The 24,708-nt window shown below is 41.9% G+C and overlaps 1 protein-coding gene across 1 annotated transcript in view; it reads right to left on the reverse strand.

Moving 5' to 3' along the window:
- Positions 1–24,708, reverse strand: part of DPYD (dihydropyrimidine dehydrogenase) — a 1,077,189-nt gene that overhangs the window by 382,199 nt on the left and 670,282 nt on the right. The window contains exons 14-15 of the mRNA XM_083157059.1: positions 19,749–19,913; positions 3,950–4,018 (exon numbers count right to left, since the gene is read on the reverse strand). Of these exons, the coding sequence (XP_083013185.1) occupies positions 3,950–4,018; positions 19,749–19,913 (234 nt within the window). The remainder of the gene's footprint in view (positions 1–3,949; positions 4,019–19,748; positions 19,914–24,708) is intronic.

A 24,708-nucleotide genomic window follows, 5' to 3' on the forward strand; every position in this document is an offset into this window, starting at 1 on the left:
CATATGATTTGGCAGTTGATGAATGCGTACTAAGAGCAAAATACGGTAAAAACTCTGTCAGATACTGTTTCCAGAGCTTGGACCCACATTGACCATCTAATTGGACCCGCATTGAGCATCCAAAAGCACATGTGGCTCTCGGGTCAAAAACACAGATTATCTGACTGTGATTAGCATGCAGTGCTTTCTATGGTAAAGAGCTGTCTTTGCAATGCAGTCAACAGATCAACATGTAAATAGTGACACAGAAAATATTTTTTTTGGGGTGCCACTTAACATTTTGACCCCAATTAATGTGCCGCTTCAATCAACATACTTCAGGCAGGTTACCATACCTCCCAACTTTCAGGGAGACGGAAGCGGGACAGAGGGATGTGGACCGCAGGTGCGCCGAAAAATATCGGGGGTGAGACCTAATTAAAGGGGCGTGGTATATACTTGCGGCTCTCTCACGAGGCCACGCCCACGTTTGACACTATGGAGGCATGACCCAGAGGCTCTGTGAGCCTCTAGCCATGTCCCCAGCCCCCTGGCTGCGGGAATAGATGCTGTGCGCATGCGCACATCGTTTATTCACCGCTGCTCAGCATCCTACATGGGGGACACTGCCGGCCGCAGGAGGGACACGGGAATGTCCACAAAAACCAGGACATTCCCACGGTTTTCGGGACTGTTCCCAATCATAGTTCACATGGATGGTAAAATATTTATAAAAAATTTGACCATATGTCATGATGACATTAGAATCTGTTGACCTTTTGTCTACCTGTTACCTAATGTTTTTCAGACATATGGGGTGGACCTATCATCCAGAACCCATCTAGTAGCAGGTAACACATCCTATTTTTAATTTGGAGGTTCTGTCCCAAACAAGGCCACTTAGTAACACACTGTTGTACCCGATACATATCTTTACATTTTTCTTAAAAATGAATAACCCATTGTCATTATTGATGCAGCCATTGCTATATCATTTAGTATGCAATATAGTCTACTATAAATTACGTTCAGTTAAACCACCCCTCCACAGTTAATACACTCCAGGCATCACAGTCTGCAATTAATAATGCGTGATTACAAAGAACATTTTACATTGTTCGCTGTCAGAGCTGCCTTATGTCTGCACAATACAAACTGAGAAAAGGCTGGCCAATGAGGCTCAGGCTTAATATATGTAATCCATTTTGTAATTGGCCTTAACTACTACTTGAGGCCCTTGGTATGTTTTCAACTTTTGACCTCTGCCTACCATGACACTCTACATTGAGAATTATTGTTTAATCAATAATGCACAATTGACCACTTTGGGGCAAGGCAGGCCCATCTAAATTGCCTTGGTGCGCAACAGAAGTCTACCATTAGGGGAAATTGACACTTTAGAGAGAAATTATAGACCAATATAGAGTATACTGTCACATCAATCTTTGTTGTAACCCTTTACATGCATTCAATTAAATATTAAAGAATAAAGCAGATTTTAAAGATGACTGTAGTTGTAATGCTGTAATACAGTCCATTGAATTGTAAATTCATAGCACCCCCACCCAAGTCCCTTTTTGCAAATTGGCAGCCATTAAAGATGAAAAGAACACTAAGCATAGCAGCCTTATAAAAAGGAGAACAGGCAACATAATAAATCCATTCATCATAGTCTGCCTAAAGTAGCAAAGCTCTTGTCAAGCTTGGATTTTACAAAAGATTTCATGGTCAATTAGGTAAATACAGGTATAAAATGAACCTAGTCCCGAAGATCAGAAAGCCAATTACTGATTATGTTTAATTTCATTCCCCTAAATCCCCAAAGTGTTTTTTCTTTCTGTAGTGGGTTTACAATGTAAAGAGAAAATAGAAAGTAGGCAGTGTGTAGTTAGATGCATTAAAACACTTTGTGAAGCAAAACCAATTAGCAATCCATTATACTTAGCTTATGTGAGGGTAGAAAGAACTGAGTCATTTATAGTATTTTAATGCAGCATACATAGAAATTCTGGAGCGGGATTATGAGGCAGGTGTACATTTTACTATTTTAGATCAATGTGGATGGTGTTTCCGTTTATATGATGATCCTAGTTGCAGTATATTTTGAGATCATAGGGTAATATTTCCCAGTCTAGACATGGATAGGGATAGGGATGCTGATTTTATGATTTTTCCAAAAAATAAGCTATTGGCCTTTTAACGAATCATGTATTTGCATTAGCCACTTGTATTGTTGGCTCAGCTGCTCTGTCTCTTAAATGCACCCTTTATGTTAGTTGTCAAATGCTACTTATTACAAAGACCAAGGACACTGGATTTACATGGATTCAATAACAATAGCACAGTAACCTGTATGTGGCTGATGTAATCTCCCTACCCTGCATGAATTTACCAGCTCATGTTTAATTCACTTTCTATGTGTGGTGTTTGAACACACTATAGTGCTCTGAAGATGTTTGATTGGGTAATATAAAGTGTAGCTCTGGTATAATTGAAAACCAATGTACAGTACATCCCATTAGTGTGACATATTTCCTAATGCCCTACACAATACATGAGTATTTGGTGAATACTTGTTGATTCCTCAAAATGCTCAGGAGACTCCTGTAATAATAAGCAATCTCCTGAGCTACTAAGTGAATCTGGCAATCCCCCTGATGCCCAACTAGAATTAGATATGGTGAGCCTAATTCAGCAGAGCATAACAACATAACTTGCTTCACTATGCTAGGGCCATCATGGTAGACTAGTTATCACACTGTAGTGGGTACAAAATATGATACAAATTGTTTTAACGCATTGCAAAAAACATCTCCTAGAGAGGTGCCCTGAAATTAAGAATATTTCAGTGGAGGGAGGGTAAAAATCCCTCCTTAGGCAATAGACTAGTTTCTGGTAAAGTAGTAGAATGCTTGTAATTGTAGCATTTCTCAAATTTCTTTTTGGAGATAATGTCAACGTGTGCCAGATGACGCTCCAACTTCGGGATTCTGACAGTCAGTATAGAGACATCGGAATTTCGACTGTTAAATGCCCTGACAATCAAGATCCTGACTGACAGAGACTATTCTCCCTCATGGGGGGTCCACCAATCCCATAGAGGGAGGATAGAACCTGTGGCGAGTGCATTGAGCACAGCAAGTCCTCTAGGGGCTTCGATGCAAGTACCAACAGTCTAAAATTCCGATGTTGGTATACTGACCGACAGAATCCCGACTGTCGAAGCATCATACCACATCCGTTGTCTACATTTCTTCATATATTTGGTTAAACAGAAGTCTTCGATAGTGGAAAAAAATACATTCTACAGTATATACAAAAAGTGTCAGAAAAAAGGGGTGGCTAACAACATAACCCATATTATTTATTGTGCTATTGGGTTATGTTGTTATCCACCTATTTTTTTCTGTTCGCTTTTAGACGTGGTGATGTTTTAGGGTTTCAACTTATCCTAGGTTGTATTGTGCCAATAGAGGTTGCTTTCTACTCCCCGACGTATGCCATTCCATAAACAAAACCCATAAGATCAGATTTTAAATGCACCATAGAAACAGCTCAGAGTTTTTTTTTTCTCTGTAGAGTGATCAGCATCCAAATGTGAGCTTTGCTGATACACTATAGACAGGCTGTTGTGGCTAGTGGGGAACCTGCAGACAACATTTTATTAGTTAGGTAATAGGAACAGTGAGAGTAACTGAGGCTAGAGAGAGAGAATTGACCTCATAGTCATGGATACAAAAATGCTCATAATAGCATACATGTGGGGCTAGCTTTACTATTTCCCGCACTGTTAAATAAAGTGGTTTTTATGTTCCCTGCTCTGGTTTTCCTAGAGGACACTTTACATTTAAAGTTAATATTTGTAACCACTGACCATAAATAGTCTCTCTTTCAGAGGTTATCTCTACTACACATCTAATAAAAAAAAAAACAGATTGTATACCGTAGATGTTATATTCAGAAACATTACCTCAGCCATTTGGGAAAGCTGCGTCCAATCATCCTTATTGTAGCTGCACATAATGCTCGATATTATGATCTGAAATACAATATGTGATAACTCATTACTTCATTTACTAAAGAACATTTACTTGGTTCAGCTATGCAACAATGGTTTTGTGAACATTGTCAGTTATGACTGCTCATTATTATTACTACACTATTTAACTGGTGTTTTCTTTTCTATAAAAATGCATAGCACTGCCTCGGATTACCATTATAAAGGATTTGTTACATTTTCAAAAATACTCTGGATTTAGGCCCTTATTCTGGTTCCAGTAAATTCCACCTGCATAATCGCCCACTCCCTCCTTTTCTCACCAAGTTCCCCGCATGACTGCAAATGGATGTATAGCGTAAACATGGGTGCGGTCCCATTGGGCCTTGGGTGCGGGGGCGAAATCATTCGATGGTCGTCGACCATCGAATGATTTCTCCAGCATGCTCAAATTTTAGAAACCTCTCTGGTGTCTTACATTTGCAAGCGCCCTATGCGGGAAGAGGGAGGGCAGCTATCAATAACTGCTGCTCACTGGCACCATCGGCGAGGATGACACCAGTACAGCAGAACGGCCTGCACCATCCTACTTATACCACGGCTATTTATTACTTTGGTGCTTTCAAGCAAAGTGTCTGTATCACAATGAGTGATTCATTTTTCTTGTTATTGGATACAACACATACAAATGCTTTATTCCAGGTGATGGACACAGAGTTACATGCATGCAGCAAGTAACACTAATATTTGCATTATTATTAGCCTTATTCTTGAATAGTGCCCTATATAGGACTATAAGTTCTGTGCAATGAGCATTCACCAGTAGCGCACGCAGGGGGGTTTCTGAGTACCCAGAAACCCCCCCAGGAATCTAAGGGCCCTAGACTGAAAGCTGAGGGTCCCCTCTTTCCATGGGTACAAGAATTTTCAAAATCGGCCCTGGGGAACCGGAGATATCTGACTTCAAAGCAGTGGTCCCCATCCAAGCCTCTTAATTGCTCTTCCCAGTCAGATATTTCAGGTTCTGTCTGACTTAGAGTTTTTCTGAGGGTACATTCCAAAAGCTGGGACTCTCCCCCTTTGATGAACCATAGTAGCTTGTCTCTACTGTTCCTAGAACCAGAGATATCAGCCTTCCAGCAGCTGGTTACTGCTCCAGCTCCACACACCTAATATGTAGTTTTATATACTCGTTGGCAGATTGCTCTGCCTCCTGAACTCTGATCCCCTAGTCTCCAATAGCATTTGGTAGGTGGGATTCTCTAGTTTTTAATTCCATTAAAATCTAAGAAATCTATTCCCTGGAACAGGAGATATCTGCAGTCAAGCAAGCTGTCCTCCCACCAGAAAATGATGAATAATAAGCCCACTCCACTATACATCCCTCCTCTGCGTATTAAACATCCTCTACCACCCAGGAAGTTATGTATCAGGACCCCTTCATTCAGCCCAATGCCCCCTTCTCCCACTACCTGTGCAGTAAAGGGGTAATTAGTGAAAATTACTGATCCAGGCCCTACATGCTGAGCGGTTGATATAATACCCCCTATCACCCGCGGAACTATAAAGCTTCCCCCACCCCTACCACTGGAGGATTGGTAGGGGCCCCAATACATTTCTATGTCCAGGGGTCTACACTGCTGTTATGTGTATATATATATATATATATATATATATATATATATTATTATTATTATTATTATTAATATGCATTTGGTCTATCTATAATACTTTAACTAACCCGGCATATACTGGGTCACCAAGTGCCCATCTCTGTGCTTTGCTCCGCCCCCTCTGGAAACCCCCTTCTGAAAATCCTGCGTTTGCCCCTGTTCACAAATACACTGCAGAATGCCATATTGCAAAATGATGAATCAAAAAGAGAACATTTATCAACCAACCCTCTGCCAAATGGCCGGTTCCTCTGGGCAATTGTTCTGGCAAAACTTTGCAAATATGTACTGCCAAATACATTAAGCAATGCATATATGCATGGGATTGTGTTATATACACTGACATGAAAACACAAGAGACAGGAAGCCTTGGGCAAACAAATGTGCTAGCTCTAAGAGCATAACATGAATAACTGCCTGGGTAATATAAAGACCTTGGAAAAAGAACCTGAAAAATTAAACCAATGATGGACTGCTAGAAACACTTATTGGCCAAGGGGTGAAATGGATACATCCCTTTTAAGGTTGATCATAGGTTGTATATATACTGTACGCATTTTGTTTGACACAATTAAGCAAATTCACATTTTGATGCTAGAGTGCATTGAAGCTTGAAATATTATTTTGCAGGTTAGCCGCATGAGAAAAACCCAGCTCTAAAGCTTTTCTTGTCAATCTTGTTCACACTCTGCCCTAACCACAGCAAGACTATTTGTATAGCACTGCACTCAGGTGTGATTACTAATGAGCTCAGCTGTAATCATTAATCACACCAGGAACCAAGCACAGTGCTGGATCAGGAGTAGCACACAGTGAGAATAGAAGGTTTTCTCCTACTGTACTGTATGTAGCGATATCCCTTCTGTGGGAAGATTGTGTGCTAGAGACTTAAATACATCATCCTATGCTCAGGCCTGTATGTCGTATGTGAAGGTTTTTTGCAATACAGCAGTACTTTTATTGCAAAACCTCCAAAGGCAGTGGTGGAACTTGTTAAGTGGCGGGCCATGGTGCAAAAATATATTTTGGGTCCCCCTCCTCTACCCCAACCCAAATTCACAATATGCCGCACAGCAGTGTGTGGCAGAGTAAAGCAGGGGGGAGACACAGTATGACACAGAAGTAGAGGGTGACAATAGAAGACAATAAGAGGCAGAGGGTGACATCAGAAGGCAGTAGGAGACAGAGGGTGATAGGGGGAGGAAGTGGTTCACAAGAGGAGGCAATATGTGAAAGGAAGAGTATGACAGGCAGAGACAGTGGATAACAGGGGGTATAAGCATAATGTCCTGCATGGTGCAGTGAACAATTGGCATGTACCTTGGTGGAGACATTTATTTATTTTATTTATTAACAGTTTTTTATATAGCGCACACATATTCCACAGCGCTTTACAGAGAATATTTGATCATTCACATCAGTCCCTGCCCCAGTGGAGCTTACAATCTATATTCCCTACCACATGTACATGCACACACAGGCATTCTAGGGTGATTTTTTTGGGAGCAAATTAACCTACCAGTATATTTTTGGATTGTGGGAGGAAACCCGGAGTACCCAGAGTAAACCCACGCAAGTACGGGGAGAAGATACAAACTCTGCACAGTTAGAGCCATGGTGGGAATCGAACCCATGACCTCAGTGCTGTGAGGCAGTAATGTTAACCATTACACCATCCGTACTGCCCCGGAGACATGAACATAGTGGCCTCTGCTGCGTTTGTGACAGTGGCCTCCACCCGGTTAGTTAGACTCTGACAATGCCAGTTACACCGGTTGTGAGCTGCCTTTAATTCACAAACCTCAGTGAATCAGAAATAAATGTACAGCTATCTGCTAATTAAAGGCAGCATGTGACTGTGATCATCAGTGTGCAAGGTCAGCCCTGCCTCTCTAAAGTAAGGGGAAGGTCCCTCAGACAATGAGGCACACCCTGCTTCTCTGCACTGGGCCATTAATCTGACATTATGCAAAATGGTATTTGCATGGACCAGGGAATAAGTCATTGCTGGTCTGGGAGCAATTTTTACAGACATCTTTGTTGGTGGTCTATATTCCTTTAAACTTTAAAGTAATTCACACAAATCTATTATGGATGATTTAGATTTTACTCAGTACTAGGAACCATTTGCTACGAAACAACCATCCAAAAAAATTTAGTTATAGATGTGATACAGTAGCAAAATTATCGGTGGTGTGAGGGGTACTAGTGTACTCAGGAGCTCATTAAACATCTTTTTCAGGTACTTATATGTTAGTTGGGTGCCCACTAAGCTATTTGCTTAGTTCTTTTTCTTAGGTGACGGCACTTGTACAGCTTGTCTCCTTAACTAGAGGCTTTCCCAGCAATAAAAGGCTGGTATGGACATGTACAACAATCTTATACAGTATTTGGCCTTGTCAGAGGAATCTGCTCATTGGTGCTCTACAAAGTTATGGGTTGCAATGCATGCATCCTGATCCTGGTGCTCCTCCTGAAGATAAATCTATGGAGATAAATCTGCAGAAGCATAGTCCAGTCCTTCCAAACAGCCAGCAGCATCGGCAATGATGGTCAGTGCGTCACCTTTAATGAACACCAACAACCAATCATAATTCAATGAATGCTGATGAAAACCACCAGGAATGTTTCCCTCGGGAGCACTGTTGTAGCTATTACTCAGGCAGAACACATTTGGCAGGTTATTTTTTTTTATTTGTCTATTTCTGTTTGTTTATCCTCAGTGACCTGTCATGATGGCAGATATTTCTATGGCCGATGTAATATAAAACTGAAGACATCCAAAAATGACACAAACATAAAAACAGATGAAATGTTCCCTCACTTATGAATAACCAGTAACCTTACCGGGCCTATGCTGTGTCACTTCAGTTTCCTTCCCCTACTCCACCCCCAGACTCTATTGCTCTGCCCTGCCCCAGATACCACTTCCCAAAGCAATCCTGAATCAATACATCCCCCCTTTCCCGGTGTCCTCCTCCATTCCGGCTAGGTCTGTCCTGTATCCAAGTGGTTCCCAAAATTAGTCATTAAGGATCAATAACATTTCATGTTTTTTAATTAAATGTGAAAGAAAAACTTGAACTGTTGTTGCTTCTTAAGGAGTTAGTCAGGAAACCACTGTCATATACAATGCAATAGGAGCTATTAGAATGGTAGCACAATCTCCAAATCCAACTCTGCATGTCTTCCAAAGACCAAATAAACTATATATTTTAGATTTAAGAATGAATGAGCAACATTAGCAAAGGTTGTGGTGCTAAAAGTGCAATCACTGTAGGTTGGAAGTTGATTTTAAATTTCTCACGGTTCCAGTCTCACGGAATATTAGAAATATATTTATTTAAGGTATATCCATATATTCAGTACTTTCAGGTATATCCATAAACTGTGAATACGTGGGCACTTTGAAATGAACTACATTGAGATTTTTTTGCCATATATAGAAACACTAAAGTTTTAAATATTTTTTGTGGACTTGACAGTACAACCTCGACTTAACTACCACTTACATATTGTTCAGACACTAATAAGCAGCCAAATTCTCCCCAATCACCATTAATCTACAATGTTCTCTTAGGGGTTTTTTTGTTACTATTTAATAATGCGGCTCTGTGTTGCCTTAAAAGAACACGTTGATATACTGTACTGCATCAAGAGAATCACAGTCTTTTAAAACCATTTAATAAGAAGGCCTTAAGCAATCCAATCTGTTTTTGATCTTTCCTTTGGAGTATAGTGTTAAACAATCAATAGGCCATCAAAGCTAGACTTTTACATATAAGAGCAAAAAAAAACCAGATAAAATGAAAATAATCTTGTTCTTACTTGACAAATAGAACAAAATGAAAGTTGTATTTATAATTTAAATTCATTCTGCACACATACTCTTGTAAAAGACATGTAAAAGTACATAGTGCTGCTGTAGTTCTCCAATGTAAGGACTTTCGGCTTAAAGCTGACCCAGAAAGTATCACTCCACACAGTAATTAAATGTTCCTGTGTGGGGAAGTCATACCAAAATCAGTAAGGGCCCTTTCACACGTACTGGTTTTGACCGTCCGGCAAAAAAAAGGACAAAAGCTATCATTTTTTTGCCGGCTGTCAGCACCTTTCACACACACCGGTTTTCAGCTGGATTGGATAATTGCAGAGTAGAAGAGCACCAGGAGTTCCCTCGCCAGTTTGAACTTCCTTAGTTGGAGTAGGAAGAACAGTCTTTGCTGGGCTTTTCGCATAATGCTATCAACGTTGGCCCTCCACTTCAGGTCCTTGGAAATTTTGGAGCCTAGGAATCTGAAGGATTCCACTACCGCTACTGCACTACCCTCTACTGTTAGTGGAGGGAGTATAGGTGGATTCTTCCTGAAGTCTATGATTATCTCAAACGTCTTGTAGGTTGTTAGCACTGCACCAGGTGACTACCCTTTCCACCTCTTTACTGAAGCAGTCTTAACGTCCTCTGTGATCAGACCATTAAACATTGTGTCATCCGCGAATTTAAGGCGTTTAACCGACGTGTCCTCGGAGGTGCAGTCAGTATAAAGAGAGAAAAGGAAAGGGGGGAGGACACATCCTTGGGGGGCTCTCGTGCTGGTGGACCGTACACTAGAGGTGAATTTCCCCATCCTGACACTCTGCTCCCGCTCCATTAGGAAGTTCAGCACCCAGGAGCATAGACCTTCTGAGATGTCTCGTTTTGACATTTTCAATTTCAGCAGGCCTGGTAGGATAGTGTTGTATGCCAAGCTGAGGTCCATGAACAGTATACTGCCCCCTCCCCCCCCCCCCACGGTGAGTACACATGTTGCAAGATGTGGTGCAGACCTAGGTTCACCGCGTCCTCTGCTGATCTATTTGCCCTGTTGGAGATACATCATTATTGGCTCCTGTGTGTATCTGTGATTGGAAGCTCCTGTTATGTGCTGGGATATGCTCTGTCGGAACCATTTTGCAGAATATGTACTATATATAAGGAATAACAATGACAACAAAGAGAAAACTGTATCTCATTGGTGGCATGGTTCTTCTGTTAGACACAAATTTCTATGAAGAGATCATTAACTTTGTGCATTCTCCCTCATCTATTCATAAGTTATTAAATAGCTGCTAATGGCACCAATGCGCTAATTAAAAAATAAATAAAAAATAAAAGAAGCAGAATTTAAATCACAATGTAGAATCCAGAACAAAGTGCAGGGTGAGATTCATGTCTTGCTTAGGCGTAGCATGTTGATGCTAAGCAGTCTGTAAATAGACCTGAGTGACGTGACTAGAATACAATGCTATTGTCAGGCACATTTGAAATCAAGGCAACAATTTCTATTCAGGATATATACTAAATTTTTTATTAGGCAAAAGCAGAAGCAAGTCAGAGGTGAGCGGCTGTAAATTAGAAGTGGCTGAGTTAGGTTTTGTCAAATTATATTCATGAAGCACGAAGGTCCTCTGGGACCTCACCAAAAAGTAAAGTCTGGAGTGTCTGATGCCTTCAACAGCTGTTAATTTCATTAACAAGTTTATTAATTAGAGAAACATTGCCCTGTTTAAATCTTTATTACAGTACATTGCACAGTAATGTTTTAATAGACAAGGTGAAAAAACACACATTATGCCATCCAACTGCTGTGCAGTACCTACAGTATCACATTATACAGGCTCAGAGAAAAAGCTTTTCTTTATAAGCTCTCTCCATTCCTTCTGCATAGTAAAGCAGAGCACCAAATGCCATTTTGTGGCACATTCATCAAGCTGAATAGGTCCATCCAATGGGGTAAAGTACAAGTTACCCCAGGCTATACAGAAAGTCCCAGGCCCCTCCCCCATTTTCAAATTTCCAATGTCATAAACCTTAGCTAGTATGGGGCTCCAAAGCATGTGTACATCACATCACATTACATTACACTGTCAATTCATCCCAGTGGGGCGGGTAAATTGGATGGACTCTACAGCGTGAGTGTGCGTGTGGGGGGAATTTACAAGGTAATACTAGGCAGACTGGGCCACTCTCACCTATGCATCTTAAAGCTGTGGCACATAATGGTAGGGAGTGGGTAGTGGAGGACTCAATGTGAAGAGAGTTTGAGTGCAGGGTGGAAAGTTTGTGAGGACTTTGACGCATTTTGCTACTGGCTGTAAGGCTTCTGAGGTTACTTACTCAAAGTCTCCAGGATTGGGTCTGAACTTATTCACAGCTGCCTTGTTCCGTTTTCACCTGCTCTTTCAATGTGGGCAACTTCCAGCAGGATCCTTGTGGCCCCCTCACGAACCTTCAGCAATTGACACCCTCTGGTGATATTCTATTAAACTTACCCCAAGTGGACAACTTCCATCTATACCAACTGGCCCACTCCTCAGACTCATTGTCAAATTCAAGAGGGATAACAACATCTGAGGGCCATTTCATCCACACTTCCTCCAGTGGCACCAACTGGGATACCGTACTACTAGACAGGACCTGTGATTTCGATCCTCACCAAAACCCTCTAAGGGCAATTACATCCTCACAGCATCCTCCAGCGGCACCAAACTGAGTAATCGAGAGGACCTGTGACCCTCCACCTTTCCCTGATCCCTTTTCATCAACCAACAGCAGCAAAACTGGTGCACTTACCTCAAAATTATCAACCATTTGAGCCTACGATATCCTTGGCTCCTTCATCCATCCTGTGAGTGAGGCATATCCTTTTCATTCTGTTTTTAATCATTTATTTAATGTTTTTTATTAAGTATCAAGTGGCAATTATTTTTACTACATTAAATTATTTATTACTCAGTGGCTGCGATAGAAACAGGTTGATCGGAGCTTACTTTACTTGACTTCCCTTTAAACACGTAAGCATGCCTGCATTTTCCCTGACACTCCCAGAAAACATCCAATTACAAACCCCAAATGCTGGGTTTTTGATAATCAACCTGCATTCAGCCAGCGATTAAAAAACATGCAGGATTTTATCCAGGGCCGGTGCTAGGGTGTCCGGCGCCCTCCTGCAAACCATACATTTTGCGCCCTTTCACATTGCCATTGCAACAAGCTGCAGCCCGATTGTGGGAGTGTATGCAACATGCGATCCTATGGAGGATCTCGGGTGCATGTACATGTATGCATACACCATCTCAGTGCTGTGTCCGCAAAATGTTGCAGGCACTAAAGGTGCCCATACACGCTGCGAGAATCACATGCGTAATGGGCTAGATCGAATCTCACGGCATGCATGCAATGTGTGTGCGATGCGATCCGAAAGCAGTACACAAAGTATGTACAGCCCATACTTTTTGTACTGTGCGATGCCCGCATTGTTATTGCAGCGTGTATGGCCACCTTTAGGCACCTGCCCATTATTTAATAAGTGTCTAAATGAATGTAAATAAATCTACAAATATTAAAATAATTGTTATAAACAATTGTTCTAAACATGTATAATAAAAGACTCACTGTTCTTTTGCTGTTTAACTCTTGTGCAGTCCCTCCTCTTCTATCTGCCTAGGCAGGACGCTGAGGACGCAATTACACCCCTCTCTTGACTGAGGGGAAAGGAGGGGAGAGAAGGAGGAGATGGAAGAAGAGAGGAGGAGATAGAGGGGGCAGAGTGTTGAGGACTGGCAGTGGCACTGGCACAGCACACTGAGAAGAGGGAAGGAAGGGGAGGCGGCGCTGCTGCCTGTTCGTCATTTGATTGACAGCTGACAGGCGCAGGGAGCAATGGGTAGGGGGCGGATCCGGACATGACATGTCAACCAGGCATTCACAGACAGTGCTACATGCCTCAAGTGTCCGTGAGGAAGAGGGGGCAGGTCGCAGGAGGACAGTGTGCGCGCGGTGCAGGGAGCTGCTCAGCCTCTCCATACTGCTGCCTGCTGTCAGACAGGTGCTGCGGGCGGCGTGCATGAGGCAGTGACAGTGAGGGCTGAGGCAGCTTTAGCTGAGCAGGGAGGGAGACAGCGCCTTTTCAGCATGGCGCCTCCCTGCTTTGCAGGAGCTGCTGAGTGGGTAGCGCCGGCCCTAATTTTATCCCAGGAAGGCCTCGCACGTGTGTACTGTAAGCTGAACGCATATCGATTACCGCCCATCCTGCAAATTTGTGAACCCAGCAGGGTGCTGGCATCAGCTGGCATGGAGGGATGGACAGTGTGGCAGGGGGGGGGGTCATGCTGCATTGAGCAGCTTGGCCTTCGTTTTGAGATAGAAATAGACTGTGCTGTACAGTCTAATTCTACATATGATTACAATATGGTGGGTCCGTGCATCAGGATCAAATTGGGATCAGGTGCTGCGGTTTGCACTTTTGACTATATAGTCAAAGCCACGGTGTCCACAGATTTGCTCTGCACCAGTTCCTGTCAGGGTTTGAAGCCTTCCAAAGAGTGGAGAAATGTAGAAGTGAAAAGTTATCCCATAGTAATGAATCAGCTTCTACTGTAGTCATCATTTATCAAGTACATTCTATAAAATGATAGGAGGAACCTGATTGGTTACTGTAGTCATCGCCTTCACGCTTTAGAAGGCTTCATACATCTCTACCATAATTTGTGAGCTCTGCATTTTATGGAAAATAGCTTTTGAACAGACATGGGAGCGACAATGGTTTCAATTAATTCAGCTCTGTAGATTTGATGGGTGTACAGTATAATATTGGAAAGTTCCCGACAGAATAAAAATCATAACTGGTACATGTTCTTCTTTCTAAAAAGTTTATGAATTTTTAACTCTAAATGGCCCATTCTGTTTCGAACTCATACAGGGTGAGTATCCCCTATCCGTGCATCCCCTATCCGAATTATTCCAAAAATCATTTTTTTTTTAACCCCCCTAACCCTCTTTTCATACTTACCAAGTCCCAGGGCATCCACAGCAGGCCTCCGGCATCTTCTCCAGGGTCTCCAGCGGTCCCAGGAATGCATTGCGCGAGTGTGCGCGCGCGCCGGTGACGTCACCGGTGCGCGCGCACACTCGCGCAATGCATTCCTGGGACCGCTGGAGACCAGGAGAAGATGCCGGAGGCCTGCTGTGGACGCCCGGGGACTGCGCGGACGCCGAGGGACCACCGGACACCATCAGGGGACAGGTAAGTATGGCTACAAAAATTTATTCCAAAAACTGGAAAATTCCCCTATCCGGAATGCTCGTGGTCCCGAGCATTTCGGATAGGGGATACTCAACCTGTATTTGCCTTTTGAGGGCACAGTCAACTTGGTTACTTTTTAAAGGGAAAATCACTTACAAGACAAGGTTTTTGCCTTGTAAATGATTGCCTCTTTAAGGGCTGTCATCCCTCATGCCCAATGGACTCTGGCTTCATGACGCCCCATGTTACCATTATGCAAAAACAAGGCATGCGTTTAACAAAACTAAATAGCTTTTACTCCCCTATTATCATACTGTATTTTGTTTAGCACACTCTGCAATTTTAAACTTTGCATTTCTTAGCCCCTTTCTTAGCCCCTTTACCTAAATTCCGTACCAGTATCCATTTTAGAACAAAATTGACATAAAAGGTGTTCCTTATTATAAATAAAAACCACAGAAAACAACGAAGCCTCTGTAATAAGAGTAAACAATTGCAAATCCTGTCATGTCTGCGAGAACCACAGGAATTATCTTGTTATCAATTTAATAATAGAACATTGAAGTAAATAATGTCATCTACTGACATCAGTAACACCATTGCCTCTTGGGAAATTCACATCTGTAGAATCTGTCAATCCAGATGGATATGGCCATATTAAGGTAGCACTGGAAGAATAGATTTATAGACTGAAGGTGCAATGTTTAATGAGAAGATTCTGCATAGTGATAAAGACTAGTAATTCAGAATGGCTTGACACTACTGACCTGTATTCTTTTTCATTTTAAACTCCCCCTCTCGCTGTTTCTTGTATGAATAATTTAATCAAACATTAACCTTTTAGCCTATGTTTTCTTTTTTTATACTGCAGAGCTGTGCAAGGAATGTTCAGTCTATTAATTACTTTAAGTACCACAATACATTTCAGGGACATTGTGTTAACGTGTTTTCTGAATAAGTTCGACTGAAATTGTAGAAACTGTTTAGAATTATACAGTATATTAGGTGGGCTAATTATATTATAAAAGTGATTTAGAAGTGCTAAAATGATTTTGCTAAATTTAAGATACAGTAGTTATGCAAGGTTGACCAGACCATAATCAGCGCAGTTTGCACATGCCTGAATAGGGTAAATTTATGTTTAAGTGTAAACTGTTATATGTTCAAATAATATTATTGGAGAAACCAGAGTAACTAGGGTGGTGCGATATGTGCACAAGGCAAGGAGCGCTGTTCTGCAGCACTTCCCTAAGTACTCTTTATTTAACCCTTTCAGTGAATGTCAAAATAGGTGTGAAAATTGCCAAACAAATGCTTTTATTCATTATAATGAACTGTATTGTTTACCTTATATAGGAAATATAGGGGGGAAATTGGTACTTGTTTCCTAGCACGGCGCCCAATATTTTCATCTTATGGCATCTTATGCGATCGCATTGCATGCCATATAGCCGCATATGATGCATGCGATGGTATACGTTTTTTTTATTGTACAACCACCCTGATGGGTCCTTACAATGTTACAATGTTGTATAAACCACTAGGCTGGTGGGTCTTTTGCTTGTCATAAGGTTATGCCAGCCTGTGGTAGGTTTAGGTTTTGTGTATGTTACTGTAGGTCAGGCAAGTCCAAACTATGGTCCTCCAGCTGTTGTGAAACTACAAGTCCCATCATGCCTTGCCACAGTTTTGCTATTGGGGAATGCTAAAACTATGGTAAGGCATGCTGGGATGTGTAGTTTCACAACAGCTGGAGGGCCACAGTTTGGACATACCTGCTGTAGGTGATATTATTTAGTGCTGTGTTTCAATAAACAATGCCTCTCTAGTTGTTGAAGCTTTCCCACCCTCCCTCCTCATGGCTTGGTTCTCGGTTGTTCATAGTTGTGTTAGTTTTGGGAGGGAAGAACAGCAGAATAGCAGGTTAGATTATTTTGGGTGCACTCACCTTTGTGACCAGTAGAGGCTTCAGAGGTGGGACTGCAGTACTATCCAAAATTCAAATAAGGGAAGCCCCAAATTCTGCCACTGGCAGCATTTAGAGTAGCAGTTGGTGTAGCTCACCTCCCTGAATTTGGACTGTGCTACAACCCCACCTCTAGATCCGCCACTATATGTTGCCAATACTTAAAAATGCACCACTCTTACCGGAACAGTGGTTACTCCTCTTTCGTGGCATTGATTTAGGATGATGAAATGATTATCTCATTTGTGTCTATATATTGTTACCTTCAACTGTTTCCTCTTAAACCGTAAGATTTAGTTTAGTTCCTTGTGCCCTTTTTTAGCCACCACACAGTTTTTATTTGTTACATAGTAAATGCTTGACTAATTTCTGCCAAAATTATGTCTTCATGTCTTTTTTAAAATATGTTAAGCTTATATTGATGTATTACTTAAGGTTGCAAGATAAATTGTGTTGCTGACATGGGTGACCCCCCCAGCGAACAGGAGATTTAGGGTAGGGATAAATATGGCATTTAGCAGAAACATAAGAAACAAGCCTTTCATGTAGTATGTCCCTTAAGGTTTTGAAATTTTTGTAGAATAACAGCATTCTCTGCCAGACAAGTCTGATCTCATGTTCTAACATAGGATTTGCAGTTTAAATCAGCCACAGCTATTTTAGCACTTAGTAAAGGATATAAATCATTATTGCATAGAGCACAGTGCATTAAAAATAGTGTTTAACCACCCATATAATGGTTTAATTGTGGCACTGATGCTACATTTGCAATCAATGCACCATACACTTCATTTTAACTGTGCTATTTATAGTACTGTTTTAGTTTTACAAATAACAAAAAATCAGAAAACAATAATCTCCTGGAAAGAGATTATTGTTTTCTGATTTTTTTGTTATTGTGTTGCTCACGTGCAGTTCCCAAGAATTATAATTGGTCAATTACAGTATAAACAAACTATGTCATAAGGGGGAAGCTAGATAAATCTATTTTAGAACATATGTATAGGGTAAAGCTGGGGACACACTAGATTATGTGTACCCAGCCTGACATCACTGCTGATGCTGGGTCTGACAGGGGGGAGTCACATTACATGCTGTTTTCTTCAGCGTGTCGTCACTGACATCATCCCCCCTCGGCCCTGCTGCTTAGCCAGTGGTGATGATGCTGCCAGCCAGAGCACGTATATCATGGTTACACATGGAACAAAGTACCCGATATTTTGCAATGATATGCAGCATCAAGCAACATATTGTCTAATGTGTACCTAGCTGAACACAGTTGGGTAGGGTTGGCCACAAAATCATATTCTATCCTTGACACAGCACCATTCCATCTCACCCAAACTATCACAGTTCCCAATCTCTACAGTGAAACGCAGTAAAAACAAAAAGGGCCAAAAATGCAAATACATTGGGAACACAGGTTACTATTGAAGTTTTCCCTAACATTTTAGACCCCTTATGTCTGTTTTGTCCCAGTTTCACAACCACTGGTGTACTTTATCTGTAACGAGTACATTACAGGTGTGGTGTCCAAGGGGCCCCTAAACACTGCACACTCTGTACCCATTTAGTCATACTAACCACTCTGTCAGTCCAGTGCTGGCTGTGCAGTCTAAAAATCACTGGGAAAATGGCCGCTGCAGCCATTTTCCATAGATTTGCGCATATCTAATAGCGGTATCCCTGGAACAAGGTACAAACTCCATGTTCCTGGAGACATGCACATGTGCAGTAGACTCTGGCAAAATGCCAAAGTCTACTGCACTGCCAGGGAAGCTGGGTCCTATTCTCTCTTAAAGCTTCTGGAATCACAATATTATGTAAATGTCCACATTTTAAGCAATTGTTCATGAAATAAATTAAATGGTTCTAAACATTGTAGTGTCTTGGTATTAAACGTATATTACTTAAATTATATCCAGAAGGCAGCTTTGAATGGTATCCAAGAGCATTAATGAAACAGCTTTCCAGAAAGAAAGGAGTGTGGTCTTGCTAGAAAGAGGTATGGTCATGGTATGAGTGTGTATGATGTGATTTGGTCAGATTAGGAGTATGGCCTTATTTGGTTCACTTTTACAAATTAAAATCTAAAGGGTAACCAAAATAAACAACTTCCCCCTATAGTATTAGGAATAGGGTTTCCTTGTTAAAAAAAAATAAGTAAATCGGAAAGACACAAAATTTATTTGGATGTAACTAACCAATAAATTAATCCAGCCAAAGCAAGGTGATGAATTATCAAATCTTGGATCAGTATACCAAACATCTTCTATCATTGTACTGTGCAGGCTGTGCTAGAACATTTACCATTAAAATTGGTTGCTATAAGCAGGCTGTGCTAGAACACTTACAGTTAGATTTGGTTGATTTAAGCAACTTCTCCACTTTATCTTTTTCCAAGACAATGATTCACCCCACTAATTCCTCTCTTATCATCCTTTCCATGCCTCATGCACCAGTAGATCCCATTCACCTCTAATGAGTTGTACTTCCCAATTCCTTCAAGCCCTATCGCGAAAATGCTGTCCTGAATGTGACAGTAGGACAGAGCTCTGAAAACAGAACAGTCTAGCCAAAATCTGCTGGGTTGGGAGATCTACAGTAGGTTGTTTAGTTTATGATACAGCAGTAACTGCTAGAGTATATGCTTCTGTCCAATAAGTCACACATAGGTAACCTTCCAGTTTCCCTTCTTTAGTTGTAGTCAGTTTCGGATCCACCACTGGGTGACAGGGGTGGGCAGGGGCTCCCTGCGGTGGCTGGCCAGCCAGCGGTAGGGTCCCTGCGGCAGATTGGAACAATTTTTGTTGTTCAGGGCCCCCACAGTCCTTAATCCGGCCCTGGTTGTAGTCTTTATTAAAAGTAAATGTTTGGAGTATAAGAAACAATAAACACAGCACCCCTAGTGGACATAATACCACATCCATTTACTTGTTAATTTAATATTTTTAAAGAAAACCTTCTGGATTAACATGTACAGTATTAAAGTCCACCAAATAACTTCAAATAAATAAAACCTTTATGAATTAGGTGGCAAAAGACATTTAAAAAGACTTGTAACTTACGTGCTTAGGGAAGTCTGCCTTCAGTTCAGTAACCGATTTGCACCAATAAGCAGCGGTCTTCTCACTAATAAGTTCAATATTTAAGAAAGACCCTTGACCAGGACCGTAAAGGTGGCTTGATGTTGTTCCACTGATGATTCTTGGTGAAACATTTGTCACTATATCCTGCGGAGATTAACACATTTTTGGGTGAGTGAATGTGCCAAATCAATTACTAGGATTTAAATCTATATTCTGCAGGATATTAATGCAGAAAAATACTCCAGCACAAGAGAAAATAGACACTGTATGCTGTCTAGTTAGTCAAGTGACATATGATCACTATGTGGACATAATGATTGTAACCCTTGCTCTGTGGAAGTGCATTTGTTAGCTTCCTACATCAAATGATATTGCTGTAATTCACACTGCATGACCAGACGATGGTAGTCTCTAGGGAATTCAAATCAAAGGATGTTTGGCTCCTAATGAAGCCTAGTGTAGTTTAACTACAGTATGTAAGTACAGAAAGCATAAAAGAGAACATGTGGTAATGGGATAAATGTACCCCCATACTGTAAAATATAAAGACATTAGAAGTCACTTTTTATACAGGTCATGGAACTCGGTGGTAATTTTTTTTATAAACATATTTCCAATTGTAATGCTTAATAACTTTCACCGGTAGTTAGGTTACATGATGTACCAGGGATATGACAAAAAAACATCCTTTACATTTTACAGTAGGAGTACAGTTGAAAATGAAATAGAGCCACTTTGTCTACTGTACTGTATGTTTTGTCAAAATGTTTTTTAGGTAATATAGTAAGATTTATTTTTTATTTTGCCTAAACATTACCTATCTCTAGATATATAAACAACCACACACACACGTCTTTGATGTCTGAATTGCATAGCATGGGTACTTCTCTTTACTTTTTTTCTTATATCTTTTTTTTTTCCAATTCTTTCATACTTTTTCTTCACTATCCTCTCCTTTTTTTATCCTGTTCAGCCTTTCCTTTTATTTTCCGTATTTCCTTACTCTTACCTTTTTCTCCCCCTTTTCCATCTTTTCACTGATCATATCTTGCCCCAACACTTTATTTGCGTTTACTCTAATTTTGTGGGAGCAACAGGGTCTAACCACCGTGTTCTAGACCAGTGGAAACTGCTTGGCAGGATTTAAGATGAGCTTTGTGTACTGAGCCTGTCTTACAAGCTCCTGACTTTAGAAAACAATTTGTGTTACAGACAGATGCCTCTGGGACAGGATTAGGAGCAGTCTTCTCTCAAGAGGTAGATGGAGGGGAGAAGCCGAACCTCTACCTTAGCCGTAAATTATTGCACAGAGAGCACAAGTACTCAAATGTTGAGCAGGAATGCTTGTCCATTAAGTTGAGTCATTAAGGTATTATTTATAGGGAGGAGATTGCAAACCCTTAAGGTGCCCATACACGGTGCGTTTGCACCGTGCAATGCGATGCGCGCTCCCGTGAGCATCTCATCGCACAGTACAAAAAGTATGTGCTACACATACTTTTTGTACTGCCTTCTGATTGCATTGCATCTCATCGCACACAAATCGCATGTAAAACCCATGCGTTGTGATGCAATGCGATCCAGCCCATCATTGCACCGTGTATGGGCACCTTTACAGTGGTTGCATACAAACAAAGAGGTAAATGCATGCGTGAGCCGTTGGTATTTGGCATTACAGCCATTTAGGTTTGAGGTGAGGCATCCTCCAGGAAAACAACACCTCAATGCCGATCGACTTTCCATGAGATTTGTAGGTCCTTATCCTCCAAGCTATGGTGTAGCTAGGGGAGGAGGAAGAAGGCGAGGTTGGTGACCTCTGGAAAGTGGTGGAGGGCTGTGTACCCATGCGGATGAGACAAGTAGGGGTGGGAGAGGCTGAGAGCTCACCTGAAAATTGTGTAGCTTCACCAGGGTGGTTGAAGCTAAGGAGGAAGGAGTGTAGCAGAATCAGCTTTCCCCAACATGAATGTAATGTGGAGGATCAAGACCCAGTTTTGGTAGCAGTACGATAAACCCAGGTGTGTAATCAGCAGCACCTTGGATTTCCTGTTATATGGGTTTCCAGGGCAGAGTCACCTTGCTCTTGATGGGGGGAATAGCAACCCAAGTGATAGGCTGGTTTTATGATAGGGACCATTGGAGCCATTCAAGAGTCTGCTTTGCTGAGTGTGCCTTTTTGCTACTGCCTGTAATACCAATTGCATATGGATTTATCCTGCTATTCTGTGACCTGCTGTTCAAAATAAACAGCAAAAGTCTTCATATAAATCCTCGTGTTTGTGATCCTGGTCACAATATGTTTGTAAATTAAGGGTTTCAGGCATGTTGAAGGGGCCCGGCTTGTTAGAAGGGCCCAGCAGGGGACAGGGTCAGCCACCGAGGGATAAAAATGCCCCTCTTTGCAGTGCTATATAGTATTTTTCTTTTTTCCAAGAGTATATCCTCACCTACCAAATTTGTCAACACCCACAGTACCCAGGCCCAATTAAGCGGTTGTCAGCATTGTATGAACAAGTAATAGTGATAATGGGGTTTGTGGAGTAGAGGAAATAGGGAGTAGGATTGTAGAAAGAATGGGAAGACTGAGATATCAATAAAGTGGCTCTGTAATTATATGACCTGGATTTGTTGAGCTGCCTGTGATCACTATGAAATGCTATTCAGCCAGACTTTATGGCCAATTTTTGACCCTCAGTCAGAATAAGATGGTTATATGGGAACCTATGCTAATTCTATAATGTGGTTAAAGCAATCATGCCTTAAATAATGTTTATCTTTTGATGTCCATGCCTTCATTTCTGGATCCTGTTATGTGGCACCTTCCTCTTCTCATGATTTAGGAATTACTTCCCCATGGACTGAATATATGAAACCATAAACTAATTCAATCCATAACATTTTGGCACGAACATACAGTATTGTGATTTTTGCAAAGGGCCGTAACTATAAGTTTGTGGGCCCCATAGCAAATTTTTGATAGGAGCTGCCCATACTGTTAGAGATGGGGGGAATGGTTGGAGGCACACACATAAGTGCCGGGAGGGCTGTCACTTGCAGGGAACTGGGTCAGGGGGTTGGAAAGATGCACACATGAAAGCTGGTGGGGAGGGAACGTTGTGACTTGCAGGGGCGAAGGGGAGGGGGTTGCAGGAACACAAAAGAAAGTAATGGGGTGGGGGGTAAGATGTCACTTGCAGAGGGGGGTTCAAAGACAAGAAAGCTGGGGGAGGGGGGCTGTGACTTGCAGGGGGTGGGGGTTGCAGGCACGCACACAGTTAGAAAGCCAGGGGGAGGCTGTCACTTGCAGGGGAGGGGTAACGGGCAGACATAGCAAGAAAGCTGGTGGGGGGGCTGACACTTTCAGGGGAATGCAGCTACACACACTAGAGCTGGGGGAGGGGGTGGAAGCTGTCAGTTGTAGGGGGAGGGGAGTCACAGGAACACACAAGAGAGCCAGGGGGAGGGGCGCTGTCACTTGCAAGGTGGTGTGAAATACCTCCATCCTGTGGGCTCTGTTTGCACCAGGTGTAGCTTTCTGCAGCCACCCCCCTCTGCTGCACTGCCAGTGAAAGTTACTGGGGAGGTGCTCATTTGTCCTCCCGCCCATTTTCTCAGCGTAATGTAAAACTGCTCCTCATGTGAAGGAGCCACTGGGCACCTGCTGGTATCTCAAACGCCCAGCATTGGACATCGGAACTTACAGCGCCCTTTGGTTTGGCGCTGTATGCAGCCTGCCCTAACAGGACCCCCCCCTCCTCCAGGAACTCACACTGCTGCATGGTCTGCATTACATAATAATAAAAAAAATAGGATGAAACATTCGAAAGGGTGCAGGTGACAGCCTGCTGGGTCCTCAGACCCCCCAGGCCTGGCCCCATAACAGTTGCATCACCTGCACCCTCTATAGTTATGCCATTGGCAATATATCACTAGATTACTAGCATTTGTGTCTTAGGTGTATTCTATTCCTGCAATGGTGCTTTTACTAATCCTTTCTTACTGTAACTGTATTTTGTCCACACTGTTCAAAATAAGTTTCATGTGCGGGTAAAGTCTATGATGCAGCACAGAACAGGTGTCACAACTTGCCATATCATTATTTATTGTGCATTTTTACAAACATTGAGGACATGGCTTAGTATATCCCACACCTTATAAATAATGTAAGGGGCATGGATTGTTTCAGAGAAGTGGAGGGTGGGGGGATACTGGAATATTGCCTAGGGCCCCATAAGGTCTAACTCAAGCTCTGCCACTTTTGCCCATTGCATGGCTTTTGGAAGCAAATAGTAAATGCTCCCATACATTTCCATATTTTCATTACAACCAGAAAGATTGGACATATAATCTTATAGTGTGTTTACAGTCCTGGTGTTAATGAGATCAGTGATTGAGTATGGATGCTTAAAGCAATATAACTGTGGAACTACTTAGTTACCTGTAGTATGGTTATCGTTAAAACCTGGAATATTAGGGGTAAATATACTAAGATGATAGTTCTATTAAAGATGGGATATTTCCCAAAAATCTATCTATTATCTTCTCTAGAAGGTGTCAAATAAAAAGAAGGAGAATATGATTGTTGCTATGGCTTTTGCCAGAGAACACCAAGATTGGCAAATTCGCCACTGGTGCCCTGTGCTCTTCACACATGAAAGCAGGTTCACACTGAGCACGTGAAATATGACAAAGTCTGGAGACACCAAGGAGAACGTTCTGCTGCCTGCAACATCCTCCAGCATGACCGGTTTGTCAATGGGTCAGTAATGGTGTGGGGTGGCATTTCTTTGGGGGCCGCACAGAGTGCTCGCCAGAGGTAGCCTGACTCCCATTAGGTACCGAGATGAGATCCTCAGACCCCTTGTGAGACCATATGCTGGTGTGGTTGGCCCTGTGTTCCTCCTAATGCAAGACAATGCTAGACCTCATGTGGCTGGAG

Source organism: Crinia signifera, chromosome 8, assembly GCF_055691185.1.
Source record: "Crinia signifera chromosome 8, ASM5569118v1, whole genome shotgun sequence".
In the NCBI taxonomy this organism is placed as follows: Eukaryota; Metazoa; Chordata; class Amphibia; order Anura; family Myobatrachidae; genus Crinia; species Crinia signifera.